This window comes from Eulemur rufifrons, chromosome 17 (genome assembly GCF_041146395.1).
Source record: "Eulemur rufifrons isolate Redbay chromosome 17, OSU_ERuf_1, whole genome shotgun sequence".
Classification (NCBI taxonomy): Eukaryota; Metazoa; Chordata; class Mammalia; order Primates; family Lemuridae; genus Eulemur; species Eulemur rufifrons.
In genome coordinates this window covers 1,238,448-1,256,748 of record NC_090999.1, presented here as the reverse complement: position 1 = coordinate 1,256,748, position 18,301 = coordinate 1,238,448, and the positions used below count along the sequence as shown (strand labels likewise).

The 18,301-nt window shown below is 55.2% G+C and overlaps 2 protein-coding genes across 5 annotated transcripts; one reads left to right on the top strand and one right to left on the bottom strand.

Moving 5' to 3' along the window:
* Positions 1 to 1,113: 1,113 nt before the first annotated feature.
* NDUFS6 (NADH:ubiquinone oxidoreductase subunit S6) lies at positions 1,114 to 13,361 on the bottom strand. 4 transcript variants are annotated; one of them, XM_069492076.1, is made up of 5 exons: positions 13,228 to 13,361; positions 11,102 to 12,317; positions 10,301 to 10,354; positions 3,214 to 3,336; positions 1,114 to 1,292 (listed from the first exon to the last, which is right to left on the bottom strand). In XM_069492076.1, the coding sequence occupies exons 2-5, from the start codon at positions 11,231 to 11,233 to the stop codon at positions 1,227 to 1,229; spliced, it is 375 nt and encodes a 124-aa protein (XP_069348177.1). In that variant the 5' UTR covers positions 11,234 to 12,317; positions 13,228 to 13,361; the 3' UTR covers positions 1,114 to 1,226. The 4 variants fall into 4 exon arrangements, with proteins under 4 accessions (XP_069348177.1, XP_069348178.1, XP_069348179.1 ...); XM_069492077.1 differs by lacking the exon at positions 13,228 to 13,361 and having other exon boundaries at positions 11,102 to 11,508; positions 11,587 to 12,352; XM_069492078.1 differs by lacking the exon at positions 13,228 to 13,361 and having other exon boundaries at positions 11,102 to 11,786; positions 11,856 to 12,352.
* An 89-nt stretch (positions 13,362 to 13,450) lies between these two features.
* Positions 13,451 to 14,245, top strand: MRPL36 (mitochondrial ribosomal protein L36). Its single transcript, XM_069492510.1, has 2 exons — positions 13,451 to 13,561; positions 13,766 to 14,245. Exon 2 carries the CDS (start codon positions 13,779 to 13,781, stop codon positions 14,043 to 14,045), a length of 267 nt encoding a protein of 88 aa, XP_069348611.1. The 5' UTR covers positions 13,451 to 13,561; positions 13,766 to 13,778; the 3' UTR covers positions 14,046 to 14,245.
* The last annotated feature ends 4,056 nt before the right edge of the window (positions 14,246 to 18,301 follow it).

Sequence of the window (18,301 nt, the reverse complement as noted above, 5' to 3'; positions counted from 1 at the left end):
CCTGTCCCAGGAACAGGCCATGGCATTCGCTGACTGGCCCCTCAGGTCTGGGCCAGGTACCTGACCACCTCCTCCCATCTGGGAGGCCTTTCCTAGGCCACGCCCCCAGGTAAGGGGTGACCCAACGCTTGGGGGCCACGCCAGCTGGAGCCCAGGACCCTGCATGGCCACAGAGCCAGGTGGGCCTCCCCGGAGGGCGGCCACTGCCAGGGACTCCTTTGCGTCCATCTCCTCTGCAGAGGTCACCATCTCCTGTGGCCCACGAGCCGCCCCCACTGTACCTGTGGAGACAGGAAACCTCCCCAGGGGACGGCAAATTCTGCCCGAGGGCCTCCCTGCGCTGTCTGAGTGGAGGGTCACCTCGGAGGAGGGGCTTCCGGAGAGACCCTGCACCTGTGTTGGGACAGCTACGGTCCATGTGGTCCCAGCCTCTGGGTCACAAACTCCTTAGGGCGTCAGCGGCTGGGAGGGCTCGGTGGCCTCCCCATGCCCGCGGCCCTCGGTGGGCAGGCGCAACTACGAGGCCCGGAGGCTCAGGCCCGTCCGGGAGCAGGTGTCGGGCCACGGGCCTCCTGCACCACCCCGGGGAAGCAGCCACTCGCTTGGCTCCTTTTATTTTCGGCTCTTTTTATTTCCATGACTCCTTTTATCTTTGTGTCACTCCACACTACAATCCTACTGCTTTAAATGCGCAGGTTTCCCTCACTGGCCAGTATGTGACTTCAATACCTTCGCGCAGATACTTTAGGCTCCTGAGTTTAAGACCCTACGTGTCGACGCAGGAGGAGATGAAGGCGAGCCCCACTGCCCGGGGAGAGCGGGCGCCACGCCCCAGGCTGAGACCCCTCGGCCGTGTGACCTGGGCGGCCACCGCGGAGCCGCGGCCGAGCCGGCAAAGCAGGAAAGGTGATCCCCGCCGCCTTCCCTCCCGGCTCTCAGCTGCCACGTGGTCCCAAGGACGGGAGGACCCTGGAGAAGCACCGGCAACTGCCCGACACGCCGGGAGTGCCGGGCACACACTGCTCGCTGGGGGGGGACGCGGCTTCAAGTCTCGCGTCTAAGGGCACACTCACTTCCAACGCTGGTTCTATGAAATACACTTACGAGCCAGCATCCTTCACAGCAATGCCCTTTATTCAACGCCAGGAGCCCCTCACGCAGAGCCAGCGACCCGCACGGACTTCTCTCCGTGCTGAACACACGCACGGCCCCGGTGGGGACTTGCGCTAGGGATGCTGCTGTCTGAACTGCAGGCCACAGTAACCACAGGTCCCGGTCTTTGTTTCTTTGTCCTGAAAAAGATCAAAAGGAACGATCTCATATTTCCACAATCTACTCCAACTCTAACAGATATTACACGTCAGAAAAGTACGTATAAAACTTGAAATGCGAGGTAGTCCGGAAAGTATCCAGCCACTGTTAACATGAGAACGGTCTGTGTGACATGGACGTGACCCGGCCGCCGTGCGGCGTGGGCCGGGCTGCGCCTGCGTGAGCAGTGACGCCCGCACTGCCCCAGCCAGCGGGGCTGGGCGCCCAGTGAGCACGTGCACCGCGCGGCCGTTGCATTCTGAACGGGCAGAGCAAGGAATCTGCGTCAAATGTGCATTAAGCCTGAACGTTCCTCTGTGGAAACTACTGGGATGATTCAGGCTTTCGGGGACGACTCCACAAGTGCAGCGCAAATAAAAGTGCCCCACGTTCTGGAAGGCCTGCGACAAGCAGAGCACCTGGGAATGCTGAGCGTGCAGGGTCAGGTTAAGGACGCTGAGAGAACTGTGTGAGTGCCAAGGTGCCCGCTTTGAAGAGGACTGAGGCGTCCCCGTCCTGTGTACAATGTATCTTGTATCTTCTTCAATAACTGTCTCCACTGTCCCTATTACACGGCGGGATACTCTCCGGACTGGGCTCGCACACTGTCACCTAGCAACCCTGGGACGAAGAGGTTACTACTGAGCCAAGAATTGTGACCGTCCGTCCTGGCCCCACCCGGACCTGCAGGCAGCCCTGGGACTGAAGCCCCAGCCGCAGGCTCCCGCCCTGGGACCCGCAGCCACCCCACAGGACCGCCACGGACACCGCTGCCGCACACCAGCGCTTCTGGCACCTTCCCTACGACACACCGACTCTCCACACTTCGCCTGCCTGCAGGGGGTGGCGGGTGGTGCTGGCAGAGGGCCGTGAGCCCCACCCAGACACGGCCCCGGGGCAGGTCGCAGGAGGGCACCCTGGACACAAGTCGGGGGTCCTGCCCGGCTGCTTCGCGGTGCATGCCGGCCACGTCGTCTCCTTTCAGGACAAGCATCCAAGACAATGACAGCTTTTAGAAAATGTCACTTCTGATGAAGACAAAGTCCTACTCGCCAGTGACTATGCGTTAGTAACAACGCCCAGAACAGCACGTCCTCACTAGACCCGCTGGGGCTGCCCCCGCCCTTCCTGTGCACTGCGCCGTGTCCACACTGTGTCCCCGGGTTTCCTTCTCAGCCCTGTACGCCTCTCTACTCCACGGCCCTGTGCGTGACACTCGTCGACAGGCGTGAAAGATCACAGAGGGACTATGAGAAAACAGACTGTGCCTCCCCGACGTCCTACACTAGTGTCCTAAGCCCCAACGTGACTGCGTTGGAGACAGGCCTGTAAAGAGGTGACTGAGGTTAAATGAGGTCATGGGGGGTCCATGTCCTCATAACAGATGAGGACACAGACACGCACATGGGGATGACCCCGCGAGGACACAGGGAGAAGGTGCCGTCTACACAAACAGGGAGGCCTGCGGAGGAACCCACCCACCGACACCTGGCTCTCAGACTTGCAGCCTCCAGGACTGTGGCAGAATAGATTTCTGTGGTTTAAGCCGCCCGGTGTGCGGGACTCTGTCTGGCAGCCAGGCAGGCTGAGCCAAGGACCAAAACAGGGCGGCTCAGAGAGGATAACACGCCCACGTGTGAGAAGGGGAAGGCGGACGTCAACGCCAATCCAACCAGACACACCGGCCCACTTCACAGACGAGAGGCTGGTTTTGCACACGCCCTTTGCTTGGTCCCCACAGTGCACGTCTGCGGGGTGAACATGGGGTGGGGTGAACCCCGCAGGGCCCCCTCGGGAGCAGGCGCAAGGGGGCGGAAGGACGGTGTGGCCAGGAGGAACTCGGCCCCGAGGACGGACGGCCACCTCGGCACGAGGGCAGGCCAGAGCCCCGCGGCTACGCACCAGGTTGATGTACACCTTCGGGTGGCCCAGCGCCCCCCCGCCGCCGTCACACGCTATCACCCGGCTCTCCACCGCGCTCACGGGTTGCTCTGCTATCAAATCAATGGCAAAGTTTTCATTCACCTGGAACAAGAAAAAAAGAACTTACACAGACAAATACAGAAACTTGCTAACTTCATCCCCCAAATCACGGGCTGTCAGCACAGCCGTGTTCTGCACGTGTTCGCTAAACATCATCAGCACAGGCAGTCGGAACACACAGATAATTTAAGCACAGGTTTACAGACACTTACTTTCCACCTGAGTGTAATTCCAACCCTACCAGAAACAGTCTGCTCTCTCCCGCCCTGTCCCTTTCTCCCCAAGCGCACACACGCTTTTTGCAGCCCGTCTGAGCAAACAGACCACACGGGCCTTTCCCTCCTTCACTCCCGTGGGTATTTCAGAAGTATATCTCACGTAACCTCGATGCAGTTATCAACCTCAGTAAACGTAACACCGATGTAACAGATTTATCTGAAATCCGAAGATGCCACCCACGCAGCTGTTCTGTCAGACCCACACCGTCCTCCCAGCTTCCCCTTGGGTCCGGGTCGGGGACAGGGGCTGCGCTGTCCCTAAGCCTGTTCTGTGTCTGCAGCTGCTGTTTCCGGGGTCCTCGTCCATCCCGCCTCCACCTCTTACTGATCCTCATGTGTACCGGTGGGAGAAACTCCATGTGAATTTCACCTCCTGCCTGTTTGCAGGTCCTTTTGAGTTAGTTTTATCACTGATTCTCAGGGGGTTTTACTACTTTTTCCTAATTGCCTACACTAGGTTAAGCAGTACTACAAACTGTGGGCATCAGTGCCGGGTTCCTGACTGTGGGGGGAAAGTCTTTAGTGGGTTTTTTTTTTTTTTGTATAATGCAGGTTTTAAAACCGAAGCAAAACACGTTATCATGTCAAGGAAGTATCTATCAATTCCTACTTTCTCAAGAGTTTCTAATTAGAAATGGGTATTAAATTTTGTCAAAGGCCTTTTCAGCATTTACAGAGATATCACACAACTTTTCTCCACAGACGTATTGATCTGGTAAGAAGTATCAGATTTCCTGGTATGATCTTGTTTACAGGACTTTTCTAAATATCCACAGTATTTATTTCTCTGTTTATCAGCCTTAAGTGCCATAGTTACCTCTGTGTCATCAGAAGAACCTCTAAGTTTTCCTTCATGTTCTATATTCTGAAAAAAACTGTGCAGTACCAGGATCACCCAGAACCCCCCTGCGACACCACCTGGACCTGGTGTTATCTGAAAGGTCATTCCTTAGGAACCGTCCCTACTTCTCCTATGGAAAGTGGCCTGTTTCAGCTTTTTCCCTTTACTAGGATCAATTTTGGCAAACTGTACTTTCCTAAAAAATTTTCCACTTCATCTAAATTTTCCAACTTATTTGCATAGAAGTGTGCAAATGTCCTATCAATCACTATATTTCCCTCTGATCACTTACTTTGTGTATCTGTGTATTCCATCTTTTCAGTTATGTGGTGTAATAATTGATCAGTGGTTTATCAATTTTCACAAAACCAGGATTTTGACTTATCTATCCATATTTTCTATTGAATTAACTCTGCTTTTATCATGACCACTCCCTCCTTTCTGCTGTCTTTTGATTTATCTTGTCAGTCTTTTTCCTGGTGTTACGAGTTGGAAATCCATCAGGTTGTGGCATCCACACAGGAGTTCGCTGACTGACTACACTGCTTTAGCTGACCACCCCCTTCGTGGCGCATCTTAACACCTAACATCTCTGCGTCTTTAACCTCACCAGGTGGGAACGGAAGCAAGCCACACCGTGCCAGTCGCCCATTTCTGCAGGACAGGGGCGTGTTCAGCTGCCACACACAGCAGCAGAGAACACGCGGGGGCACCGCTTTCTCTCTGAGACTTACAGACACTTTGGAAAGGCTTAACTCCTCTTAAGACGCCCTGTCAGTTACAGATCACAGTGTTGCGAAGCTTCTCCTTAAAGAGCTACTTCCAGAAACACAGCGGGAAGCTCGTGGGAGGCGAAGCCGCGGTGGGCAGCACGGCGAGCCGTGCAGTGCCCCTCAGTGTTGTTCTACAAGCTCGAGACGCAGGCCGCGGTGACGGTCTGGGGGCTCCCCTGCACCAGCACCGCACGGTGGCTGTGAAGTGAGGGACATCCCCCTCACCCTGCTGCCGGCGAGGCACTAGCCATACAAATGAAGCCTTATGGTGTAAATAATACGGTGTCTGCCCAAGTGACAACATGTCACAGAGGCTGCACTAACAAACTGCCAGGCCCCAATCACGGCAGTCAGAGCCCAGCCACTTTCCCGCGGGAAGGGCAGCTGACGCCTTGACACCAGTGACGGACGCAGGTGCCCTCCCGTCATTTACACACGCAGCTCCAGGGCGACCTCGACCGCCCATCACAGAGTCTGGGTCCGGAACTCACCAACCGCAGGAATACAAAGAACCCGCAGTGAGCACACCCCAAGCACAACAGAGCTCGCCCTATGCTCAGACTCGGGGCTCTCCCTCGCTCCCACCCAGGAAGGGGACGAGGGGGAGAAAAGCACAGCTGGATTTTACGAGGAAATTAACAGGAGAAAAAATGTCACGGCAGCCCGTACACATCTCTTCAAGCACACGATGCGGCTCTCGCCCGACCGTCCCACTGCTGTAAATGAGTCCTTCACACGTCACCACGGAAAGAGCAGGAAGCCGCCTTTCCCACCGACCTCCTAACGACCAACTGATCTGGGCATAGCAACACTGGGGTTTCAGTTCATTTGCCAGCACCTGCTCTTGTCCCAGCGCGACGTCTCTGGGAGTGACAGCTCCTGTGCAAAGTCCACTTCTTTATGACAAACTGAGATTAAATCTCTTGAAGACAAAACATAAAGTATATAATTCTATATCAAAACCAATGCAAAAAGGAAGCAATAACCCAGCTACGAATTCAACGTTCTATAAAATACCCCGTTAATGGAAGTTTATATAATTTATTTTAAACTTACAGCTCATAGCTCCGTTCGATCATCAGAACATCAGGTATTTTTAACATTAATGTCAATAATCATATTTAGCTAAACCTACGTGTGTACATGTGTCTATATAGGTATATAATTTTTAAATCACAGGCAAAACCTGAAGTTTTCGTCCAAATTAAACTAAGTAACTTCACAGAAAATGCTCAAAACCACTAATTGGACTGTTTGTGGGACGTGTTCAAACCTGTTTTGGGACGGATGGAGTCTTGCGGGTGCCCTGCAAGAGGAAGCATCACAAGACACAAAGACGCAGGAAGGAGGCAAACGCCAAGTCCCGGAGCCACCCCGAGGGAGGAAATCAAAGCACACACCTCATCCACTAAGCCACCAGCATCTGAACCTGGGGGGTTATGCATTCACAGTTTCAAATATTTCCCTCTGGGCCCTGGCGGGTGAACCCACCTCTCTCTCATAACCACCGTTTCCGAGAGTCCCAGCCTTTCTAGAGGAAGCAGAGACCTGTGACTCACATTAATCCGAGATTCATTAAAAACCAGACTGCCTTCACCCCCGACTCAGACCATGCATCTGGGAAGGGAAGCCCAAGGAGAGGAGAGTAAGGAGCAGGGGCCCACGGAACCGCTCAGAGCTGCCACGACACAGACCACGACTCCCAAGTCCCCAAAACCCCCTCAAAGGCACCCAGGCTGCTGCTTCAAGACAAGCAGGCAGGCAGACAGGCAAACCCAAGCGTGAAAGCAGAACAGCACAGAACTCTGCCCACGTCACCCACCAAACCACCTGCAAACACAGGGGGAGGGAGCGGGCAGCCATGTCCAACCTTCTGTGCGGCAGAGGAAGGCCTCGGCCCTGCTGTCCGGGCCGCATCCCCAGCTCCCGGCCAGCGGCCCCTGCCTGGAGCTCCCTACACTGGACCTTCCAAGCTCTTCCTCCTGCCAACCCCACCTCAGCCCAGGGAGCAGCAACTGGTCCTTGCAGCTACTGAGCCCTGGGCACTCGGCACTCCCTCTCTGCTCCTTAGCTGTCCTGCCTGTGCCACGCGTGTGTGTATGCATATGTGAGAGCCAGCAAGGTCCAGATGATGACATGATGACATGCCAGTGTAAAAGACTGGTCAACATGGGAGGAAAGACGCCACAAGTCTTCTCTGCTCAGACCCGAGAAGCTACTCCTCAGCCTGGTGACAACTGACACGAGTTACCGGCCCCAGCACGTGCAGGGATCCCTCTGCAGGCACACGGCAAACCGCGCCGGGCACCCCGGTCAAAACCAGCCAAGGGCCATACGTGGATACTTTCCACGTTTTTCTGCCAAGGTCAGCTCCACTATCTAGCTTCTTGCTATCCTTATTCTTCAGATAAAGTTCAGATTTGGCTTATTTCTTACTGTGCTACTAAACAGAACTACACAGACAGGAACACAGGGGTTGCCAGGAGTGGGGGGAGAGAGGGATGAACGGAGGAGTCTCAGGGCAGGGAAACTGTGTGATACTGTGCTGGTGGACACATGTCATCACACATTTGTCCAAACCCACAGACTGCACAACACCACGAGTGAACTGTAAGGTCTACCGCGGACACGAGCCGATAATAACATATGAATATTGCTTCGTCAGTTGTGACACGGCAGCGGACAAACAGCAAAACTGTCAGGAGAGCGCGTGCCTAGGAGAACTGTCTATTCTCTTCACAGTTTTTCTGTAAACCTAAAAGTGTTCTAAAAAAATAAGGTCCCTTATAACCAAAAATACTACTAAAAATAGTACTAAACACCAAATTTTTGTTGAAAGAAGGAGGACCTGAGCCCGGTGCGTACTCATTGTGTTAGAAACATGCCTCGTACCTTTACATAAGGCCAAGCCGCGCCCTCACTCTGGATGCTCAATCAGGTAAGGCACTGGGGAGGCTGAGGCCGAGTGTCCAGGGTCACGGCCAGGATGGCACCTGGGGGAGGGACGGCTGGAGAGACGGCACCACAGCCCTCTCCTGCCTCCACCTTCGCTGGCATCACCAACTCTGATTCTGTTGGGTTTGACTTTAAGTTGTTTCCCCGTTGCCCTGTACTAGACCAACCAGAAACAGTCTGTGCACAGAAGGAAGGCGCAGACTGGGCTACAGGACTGGAGAAAGTAGCACACGGAACAGATGCTACCGCTGGGAATGCAGTAACAACTCAAGGCAGACACAGAAACGCATTCTGAGGATGCAGAGGAGGACTCACCGTACGCCAACTCTCACTAGACAATTTACATGTTATCTCATTGGAGAGTTACAATTCTATGAACAATATCACACGGCTTCCATTTCACAAATGAGAAAACTGAATTTCAGAGGCATTAACCGATTAACCTCAACCACCTGACGGCAAATCCACATGGCTTCCATGCCACCAGAGGGGCAAACCCACCAGACACAAGCCCTCTACCACCATGATCCTGGCAGACATCCCTGTCAGTCCCAGCACACTCTTCCCCTGCACTGGAGCAGGCTCCAGGACCCTTCTCTACCCAACACCCAGGCAGTGTCACCAAATAATCAGCCAACAGAATACAAACTTCTCTGCCACCCACTCAGACCACACGGCAGGGAACCAGCTGCATTCTGAGAACATGAATTTATACTGAGCCAATTCATGACCATGCGAGCTTCTCTAGAATGTCCCATAGCTCCTGAACAGAAGTACAGAAACTGGACCCTGGAAGGGACAATGTGACCAAGATCAAAGGGGAAGTAGGAGGGGCAGCTAAGAAGAACCAACGGGCTGACAGAAGTGGGCAGGAGAATGACATAAGGTAGCCACGAAGGACAGAAACAGATTCAGGACACACGGAGGAATGCCTGCACTAACAGGAATGAGAATTCAGGAGACGGCAGACGTGTGTTACAGAGGGAGTTAGGTAGAAAACAGGCTTATTTAGGCCAAAGGATTCCGATCCCAACATTCTCTCTCCAGCAGCCACACTCAGGGCTGTCTGATGTAACTCATCTTCCTTTATAACGTGTAGAGCAGTTAGACCGACTCAGAGAATAATTATTCATGCGCCACTTTCAGTTTGTCAGTGTAAGTCCCTGTAAAAACACAGCCTAATTTATTTGGTAAGCAGTATGAAAAACATACCCTAAAAGGTGTGTGAACAAAATAAAATATTAAGCTCCTCCCAATCACTGGCTGACTGAATGGACCCCCTCTTGGCCAAGCAGATACCCTAAAGCTGAGCTGCTACCCATGAGAAGGGACATCAGACATGCCCATCATGCCCCTCCCTTCTTGTAGCTGTCCTCTGTGACTCATTACCAGGCCTAAGCCTGTGCTAGACGACCCTGGGTCCTCAATATACACAACAGATCACCTGAGTCTGCGTATGCGCCCAGTGGCTCGTCTCTGATTAACAGACTTCCTTACCTTAAAACTTTCCAAGTCTTTAGACAAAGCTTCATTTCTTTAACCAATTACAAATCAAAGAGTCTTTAAACCCACCTATAACCTGTAAGCCATTCTTCAAGATGTCCCACCTTTTCGGGCCAAACCAATGTACGCCTCCCAAGTATTGATTTATGACTATGTGTAATTCCTAACCCCCTGAAATGTGTAAAACCAAACTGCAACCCAACCACAGGCAGTCCACTTGCTCAAGCCTTCTTGGGTTTGACAACCAGGGCCATGGTCATCAAATTTGTCTCAGAATAAACCTCTTTAAATTATTTTATGGAGTTTGGCTTCTTTTCCATTGACAAGTGATTAAAAGAGCAATTCTGAAAAGTTGATATGATTTACCTTAACATGAGAGTCTCAAGAGTATAAGGCGCAGAAATGAAAAAGATCACTCCCATTTATAGATTAACCAGAACTTCAGTTACAAAATGTTACATTATGTATTTCGGGGTGGAAAAAACCAGAAATGGATACAATTAACTAAATTATAAGAAATGTAGAACTCCAGATCTCCTAGGGTGCTCAAAATGTGGGAGAATTTATTTAAATCTTATATACTAATCTTTATTTCTTGTGGGTTATATGCAAGTTTTATAAAACCATACCTCACTTTTACTGTAGTTTTTACTCACCTCTTTCTGACGACCTACAAACCTAACTTTCCTGTAGTCTTTATCATCATAAACCTAGGAGAGAAAGGAAAAAGACCATATGTAATTTTTACAGCCTTATTCTCAATGTGGTCACTTAAAATCAATCATAAATAAACAAAAAGTGTTTTTCTTAACTTTTAGGCCATTGATAATTAGTCAAACACACGAGGGGCACACTGTGCTGCCAGGGGCATTTTTCAGCAAGATACCTAGGATGACAAGGGGTGATAATATGAACTGGAGGACAAAGTCTGGGGTAGCACTGAGAGGCACCCCGGGAAGGTGCAGTGGAAAAGAAGAGGCAAGTCGTGACGAAGACGGTGGACTGAGGGTGAGGAGAGACATCCTGGCCGAGGAGAACCACCTCCTTTCACGTACGGCCACGCCAGGGCACGTCTTAGCGTTGACACACACGTGCCTTCCGCCTCGCCTTCTGGCTCACGACTGCGGTGTCGCACTGTTTTTGTGCTCTAGACAGACCCCTCGGGTTATTAAAGTTTATTATTCAACACTGCACAATCTTAAAGATGCTCGGTCCAGAGAACCGGTGGGACACACCGCCGGCGGGGAGCCCTGCAGGGAGCCCGCTGCCACCGGGGACACCTGGCTCGGCGCGCGCGGGCGCTTTGCGCTGGGATCCTCCGGGCGGCCCGCCCTGCCGTCCGGACAGGCGGGGTCCACCGGGGCTGAGACTGCGACGGAGGCACGGGCTGACCGCCACCCGGCTCCCCCAACTCGCCCCCTTCCGCGGCCGGGCGTCCTACGCCCCGCGGCCGTTACCTGGCCGGTGTGCGTGATCTTCTCCCCGGTGGGCGACGTCCGCACCCCGAAACCCCTGGCGCCCCAGGGCAGGCTCCGCGCTCCCACGCCGGTCCGGCCTAGCAGCCGGCAGAAGGTCACCGCCGCCGCCATTTTGTGCGGCTGACGCCTAACCCGGCGCGACGAGTCGCCGAGCGCCGACGCATGCGCACTACTTCCGGCGGCGCCCGCGCTCCCGGGACTTATTTCGCTCTGGGGAGGCGCGCCGGCGGGGCGGAGGTGCGCAGGCGCGGCGCGGTCGGTCTGGCAGGTGCGAACTCGGTCGGGGCTCGGCAGACAAGGTGGGCGACTGCGCAATCTTCCGCGCCCAGCAGCTGCCAGAGATGATTATGAGGGGAAGGCAGGGGAGGAGGCAAACGGAAGAGACACTGTTTATATTTTTATGGTAATCGATAACCATGAGAAGTTTCAATATCAAATGATTTATTGGCGAAGGGGCCGATTACTTAGAGAAAGAAACTGGAAGTGCAAGTTGTAAGACGTCTGCATTCCCGTGTGTGATCGCGGGTTTGGGGAATTTCTGCAACACAGCTCTTGTGAAGCGACCAGTAAACATGCAGTTGCTTCTGTCCAGCCTGCAGGTACAGCTTCCAAAAGGCTTGTTTACAGCCGACGGGTGCAGTCCCTGCCTGCAGTCCAGCCCCACCTGGGTCCAGTTCCCGCCTGCAGTCCAGCCCCACCTGAGTCCAGTTCCCTCGTGAGGTTCCAGCCCCACCTGGGTACAGTCACCGCGTGACGTTCCAGCGTCTGCCTTTTCTTTCCTGTGGCCCGCGCCTGAGAACCAGGTGGCTCCAAGAACAAGACTCTAGGGATGGACGGGAGGCCGGGGAGATGACACAGAAGAGGGGAAAGGCTACAAGAAACAGAATGCACAGAAAGCCCTCCTGAAGACGGAAAGGTGTCCCAACAGACTGGCGGTCTGAGGCAGATTTGTCCAGAGCTGGCCCCGTGTTCGCCTGGTCAGGTGCAGAAGCGGGCACTGAGCTAGCAACGTGCAGGGAGGGAGGGTGGATGTGGCCAGGTCTGCAACTCACTTCGACATCCACAGACAGTAAGATGGATGGGTTCTCAGGTTGGTACCTGAAACTCAAGTGTAAGCCCGTTGACTGTAGAATCTAGGCCATGGGTACATGGGTGTTCGCTGTAAAATTCTTGCCAGTGTTCCTGTGTGTTTGATCTTTTCCATAATGGAGAAAGAAAAAGATAGTTTGTAACCAGTTGGGACCATTGTCTATTTCCATTCGTTTCCATAAGTTAATTGTGAACTAAAACAAAATCCCAAGCCCCTTGCCAACTGAACAGACCCCTCGCCACGGTGACTCCAGGAAAACCTTAAAACCGAGGTCCTGGCCAAGAAGGGCAGGAGATGGGACAGGCCTCCTTACGCCCCTCCCTCTCGGAGTTTACACTCAACCGCTGACCGGCATGAATGTTAAAACAGAGATCATTGACAAAACAGACTCTTAGTGACAATAAGATACTAAATTATTAACAGGACCTTAGGCCATGCAGGCCACCGGCAGGCCATCAGTGTGGCTAACAGATCGCTTGAGCCAGTATTTTGTGGCTGGTCTCCAATGTGGCGGTCCCCAACCCCTCAACAGGCCGCGTCGCCGCCTGAGCGCCTACCCTGCGTGGAAACACTGGCCGCAAGGCAGGTGGGCAGGTGGGCAGGTGGGCAGGTGGGCAGCGGGGAGCCAGCAAAGGGGCCCCCTGTCTGCAGCCGCTCCCCACCCCCGCATCACCGCCTGAGCCCCGACTGCCCCGGAACTCCTTGTAAAACTGTCCTCCGTGAGACCCGTCCCTGGTGCCACAGGGGTCAGGACCGCTGCTCTAACGGACCCCTCAACTCCAAACTTTCCACGCCTCCGGATAGTTTACGTCTTCAACCAACTGCAAATCTTGAAACCCACCTATAACCTGTAAACCCCACTTTGTCCGCCTTTTGGGGGCCACAGTATTGACTTAGGACGTTGTTTGCAATTCCTGTCTCTCTAAAATGTACGAAACCGAACCGACCCCCGGGACCGCCTGCGCAGGCTCCCTGGCCCGGCCCATGCTGGGCTCAGGATAAACCGTTTAATTACCTCACGGCGTCGGGCTTTCCCGTTACTCTGCATTTCTCCCAGGACGTACACTTAAAAACTGCTATTTGTCCGTTCTGTCTAGGGTCTAATTGGTTGCCTCTCTTTTTCCACCTGGACACCCATTTCCCTTCCCACCTCTGCATCCCCTCCCCCCGCATCTCTGTGGCCGGCGGGATAGGACGGCTGGTGCCGCTTTAGGCGCCAGCGCGCATGCGCCCCGGTCTCTGCGCCACGCGAGGCCTCGCCGCCATCTTTCTTCCTGGCGGCGGCCTCCTTGCCCCAGTGCGCAGGCGCAGAGCGACGGTGCGCAGCCGGCTGGGGACCTTCTTGCCAGGTCTGGATCCCGGGAATCCCGGGAGTTGGGGTTCGGGGGATCGGGAGGCTGGGCGGGCCGTGGGCCGCGGTGGGGACCCGGGTCGGGCTGGGGAGGCCGCATCGTGTGGGCTCGGGTCCCGGCCCTCCGTCCTGGCGCGGCGGACGGGGCGGTTCTGGGGCGGTTCTGAACGTGGGACCCGAGTAACCGCCCTCCCTCCCGCAGGCCCGGCTGCGGCATGGCGACCCTGCTCTTGCGGGCGGCGGCGGCCGTGCTCCCCCTGCTCCGGCCCGCGCCCCGCGCCGCGTTCCCACCGGCCTTTTCCTCGCTCTTGGCCGGGCCCCCGCTCTGGGCTGGCCCCGTGCCCTTCCTGCAGCCGGCGCTGGGCTTCAAGACCAAGGGCGTGCTCCGGAAGCGCTGCAAGGACTGCTACCTGGTGAAGAGGCGGGGCCGGTGGTTCATCTACTGCAAGACCCACCCCCGGCACAAGCAGAGGCAAATGTAGCCCCTGCAGAGCAACGCGCAGACTGTCACCGACTGTCACCGCGTCCTTGCCTTGGAAAGTGGCTTCACGGATCCAGAGAATTGCGACGCCAGAGTCAGCAGGATGCGACTCGTAGCAAGTGCCCTCGGTGTTACTACTCTTTCCGGCTCTGATGTGTCTTCATAATTAGTTTACCGTTAAAGACGTTTTGCAATAAAAGTAAATACACTTTCTGAACGGCATAGTCCTCCCTTCCTGATCTCTGGCTGCAGGTAGGGCCTCGTGAGGGCAGGGCCGGAGTTCCTTACCTCTGTGTGAGGATACCTGGGGCCTCTGGGAAGAAATGGTGAGTGTCTCGGTCTCCTCTGCCGCATGACAATCTAGGCCAAGCTTAGGGGCTTAAGTCCGCAATTTACATTGCTCACAACTTTGTGAGGAGTTGGGGAAGGGCTCAGCTGTGTGGTTTGTGGTCTCCGTGGCACCAGCTGCAGGATACACTCCCACGATGGCCCCAGCTGCTTGCTCCACGTGGCCCCTGCTGCAGGGCTGCTCCGGGTGTGGCAGGCTGTGGCTGCTCACAGGAGCTTCCCAAGAGTATGCTGCGAGGCTTTCTATGCCTCGGTCTCAGAGGTTTCCAGACGTCATTCTGCTGCACTCTTGGTCCCGAGGTTCCCTTGAGTGAGCCTAGACTGGAGGGAGCAGCCTCTTGCTGGGGGACGGCCACCCCTGCATGCTTGGGAATGACTCACGGCAGTGGCCTGCCTGGAGGCTGCTCCCGCGGGGAGGGGGGATGGGGTGGTTGGGCCCACCCTGGTCACTAGGACCAGGAATCGGTTTACCCCCACGCCTTGGGTTAGCAGGAGTGTGCACTCTCAGGAGGCTGTGTTAGGGCACCACGTGGGCGTGCTGCTTTAGTCTGGGCTGCCCTAACGAAGTGCCTCAGATGGGGGTTTAGTCAACATAGATTTTCTCTCTGTCCTGGAGGCTGGAAGTCAGATTGAGGTGTGGGTGGGGCTGGCTGCTCCCTCCTTGGTGTGTGGACGCTGCCTCCTCTCTGTGTCCTCATCTCCTCTCACAAAGACACAGGTCATGTTGGCTTGGGAGCCACCCCAGTGACCTCACTCTACCCTGATTACCTCGCTAAAGACCCTGTCTCCAAATATGATCCTGAGGGTAGGACTTCAACTCATGGATTTGGGGGTGGGGGGACACCATGCAGCCCAGAGCAAACGCTCAAGATGTAGGAGTGATTTCTCACATGTCCCCTTTCCTCCGGGCCAGGGGAACCTCCCCATCCTTCCAGAAAGGAGTTTCCAAAACTGTGAGACCTACGCAAGCCTAGTACGGGAGGATAAGTCCTCCCGGCCAGATGGGCAGACAGCCACGGCCACGGCAGCTCTGACCCGAGTTTTGCAGCCCGCAGGTGTCTGGCCCAGGTGCAGAGGGTGGAGGGAAAGGAGCGGGAGCCCTGTGAAGAGCCTGCTGCAGGTGTCTGGCCCAGGTGCAGAGGGTGGAGGGAAAGGAGCGGGAGCCCTGTGAAGAGCCTGCTGCTGCCCAGCGGGAGGGAAGCCCTCGCCCCGCTGTTCTTGAGTGAGGAGTTGTGGACGCGGGTCCCAAAAGGGAGTGTCAGAAGCCAGATCCTACCAGGAGATCTGCGTACCTGGCCTGAGAACGCCTCAGCGAGAGGGAGAGGGAGTTCTCTCAAGGTGTGGTGTGTGCATATGCGTGAGTGCGTGTGCGTGTGGAGCTCCGCAGGAGACCTGGCTTCGGGCTGCACACCTGCTGCCTGAGTAAGCGTCTTGTTTCCTCTCCATGGCCCTCCCTGCCCTGCCTTAAGTGCAGCCAGCCCTGTGACACTGCACCGCGGCGGGGGCACCACAGAATACGTTTTATTGGATGGAGCTGCGTTCAGTGGAATCTAAATGTTACAAGGCTCATAATGACACACCAAGCCTCAGTCCCAGAACGAGAGTGGCAGAGCTCTGTGGTGTCAGGCCAGGGCGTCTCGGCCTCAGCACTGCTGACATTTGGGACCATCCTGGGCCCAGCAGGTGCGGCACCCCCCACCCCAGGCCCAAACACAGACGTCTCCAGACACTGCCAAATGCCCTTGGGCACAGTATGTCTTCCCCACCGTGACATAGGATTAATGTTCCCTGTCCTAATGGGGCACGGCTTGTGGTAAGTCTGGAGATGTAGTTGATGCATCTGGGAGGTGACATCAGGAGTAGGGGCATGGGGGGGTTGGGGGGAGAGAATCGGAGGGAGGAGAGCTTCTTGGGTACAGAGTGGGAGGGCACCGGGTGCCACCCTGCTACATCCTGGAGCTCCAATGGAACGTGCCTCAGTTGACCCAGCAGGAGAAGAGGACCTGGGGCCATTTATCCACAGGTTCTCACGGCTCGTGGTTGGAAGGTCGCCCCAGGGCCAGGAGAAAGCCGCCTGCAGAAGCACCTCTGCGAGTGAAGACACGGGAGCTTGCAGGCCCGAGACCGTGGAGAGAGACTCCGTAGGTGTGAGTCGACTCTGTTCACACCTCAGGGCTGGGTCTTGGGCTGGAAGCTTCCGTGGAGGCCTCCTGTTTAGAAAGGCACTAACTACTACTGGGCCTCCCCACAGGGTTCTTGAGAACCCAGAGGGCTGGGTCTGAATGTTTGTTTCCCCCAACATTCATACGTTGAAACCCAACCCCCAATGTGAGGGTTTAGAAGTGGAGTGATCCAGGTGTGCAGGTGGCACCTCACGATGGGGTCAGTGCCCTTACAGAAGGGACCCCGGAGCTCCCGTCAACCATGTGAGGACACAGCAGGAAGGGGTTGCCCATGAGCCAGGAAGCAGGGCCCTCACCAGCCACGGAGCCTCCTGGCGCCTTGACCTTGGACTTCCAGCCTCCAGGTGTTTACCAGGCACCAGGTCTGTGGGATTTTATCATCGCAGCCTAACAGACGAGACCCGGGCTGAGGGCAGAGCTTGGCCACGTTTGTGTCCTAGCGTCCACCACAGGGCCTGGCGGGCAGTGTGCCCCCCACAGTGACCGTGGCGTTGAATGGTCACTCCCGCCCCGTGGACAGGCTCCCACCCCACCCCCAGCCCCCGCCTTGCTCAGAGCCTCCCAGCCCCCGAGGCCAAACCCACAGCTGGCGCTGAGGTTGGCTGGCGGCCCACAGAGGGAACCCTCAGCACGGCTGAGCTGGAGTGTGGGCACGTGTGGGGCTGGGTTTGTCTGGAGTAAATGTCCAGTGACAGGCAGGTGGCCGGGTCCACTGTCACACGGGCCTCCAGGGACAGCCTCGCAGCTCTCAGACACACGGCACGGTCCTCCGAGAGCTATCTCAGAACTCCGGCCAAGATGTATTTCTGAATATTAAATACACAGAGGAAGCCGTGCAGCAGTGTGCAAAGTATGTTTTCATTTATATAAAAATTAAACACAAATGTAAACACATAGTTTTCCAAGCAAAAACATTTAGGTAACTGTAAGAAAAGTTCTGGAGCAACATCTGCCAAAATACCGGTGGTTTCCACTTCCCGCGGGAGGACGGGAGGTGGAAACGAAGTGGGAAATTCACTTGTGTGGGTTTGAATTTTTTTTTTTTTGGAGGAGTTACATTTGTATCTCTTTTATATTGATACCCAGAAAAAAAACCACAAAAAGTTATGAACCATTTTATGCTTTGGAAAAGAATTTGAGCAATTTAACAACACAGAGGAAAAGCCAGTGCCTGCCCCCTGCCCTCACCTCCTCCTCCAAGGGGCCTTAGCTTTTCCTTTTCACCAGCCAGGACTGATCCACCGAGCGCCCCCAACTCCGGCCAGTCCCAGCCCTGAGCTCCCAGGCCCGGGCGTAGGAACCTGGGCTGGGACTCAGCCGGGAAGGGCAGCCTCGCCCAGCTCTGCACCGGGCGCCTGCCACCCCCTCCTCGTCCCATTTTGCCAGTATGCCCCGAATCCGGGAGCTGGTCCCAGAGGCTGCTAGGAGGACAGCTCTGACAGGACAGGCCGCCTCTCCGCCCTCCCCTCCCCACCGCTGTCATTCCCTGTCACCAACCACGTAACCCAGGAAATATGTGAGCTCAGGACAAGCCATTTTTAAGAGTGTCTTTAATCTTAAAACATGGAGTGGAGAGGACAAGTGTGTTCTCCCTTTGGTTTCATTACCGTGTGTGTGTGTGTGTGTGTGTGACCTTCAGCCTCGTCAACATCCACAAAGGACGGCCTCAGGCTTTTCTTACTCAGACGTTGGCCAGTCCAGCCACTGCCTGTTCTTGCTGATAAAG

Excerpts from the sequence above, each read along its gene's own strand:
- MRPL36 (XM_069492510.1), top strand. The coding sequence starts at position 13,779 with ATGGCGACCCTGCTCTTGCGGGCGGCGGCGGCCGTGCTCCCCCTGCTC.
- NDUFS6 (XM_069492076.1), bottom strand. The coding sequence starts at position 11,233 with ATGGCGGCGGCGGTGACCTTCTGCCGGCTGCTAGGCCGGACCGGCGTG. Across the intron at positions 10,355-11,101 it reads AGATCACGCACACCGGCCAG|GTTTATGATGATAAAGACTA; the intron begins GTAACGGCCGCG and ends TTTCTCTCCTAG. Across the intron at positions 1,293-3,213 it reads CGAAGGTGTACATCAACCTG|GACAAAGAAACAAAGACCGG; the intron begins GTGCGTAGCCGC and ends GATCTTTTTCAG.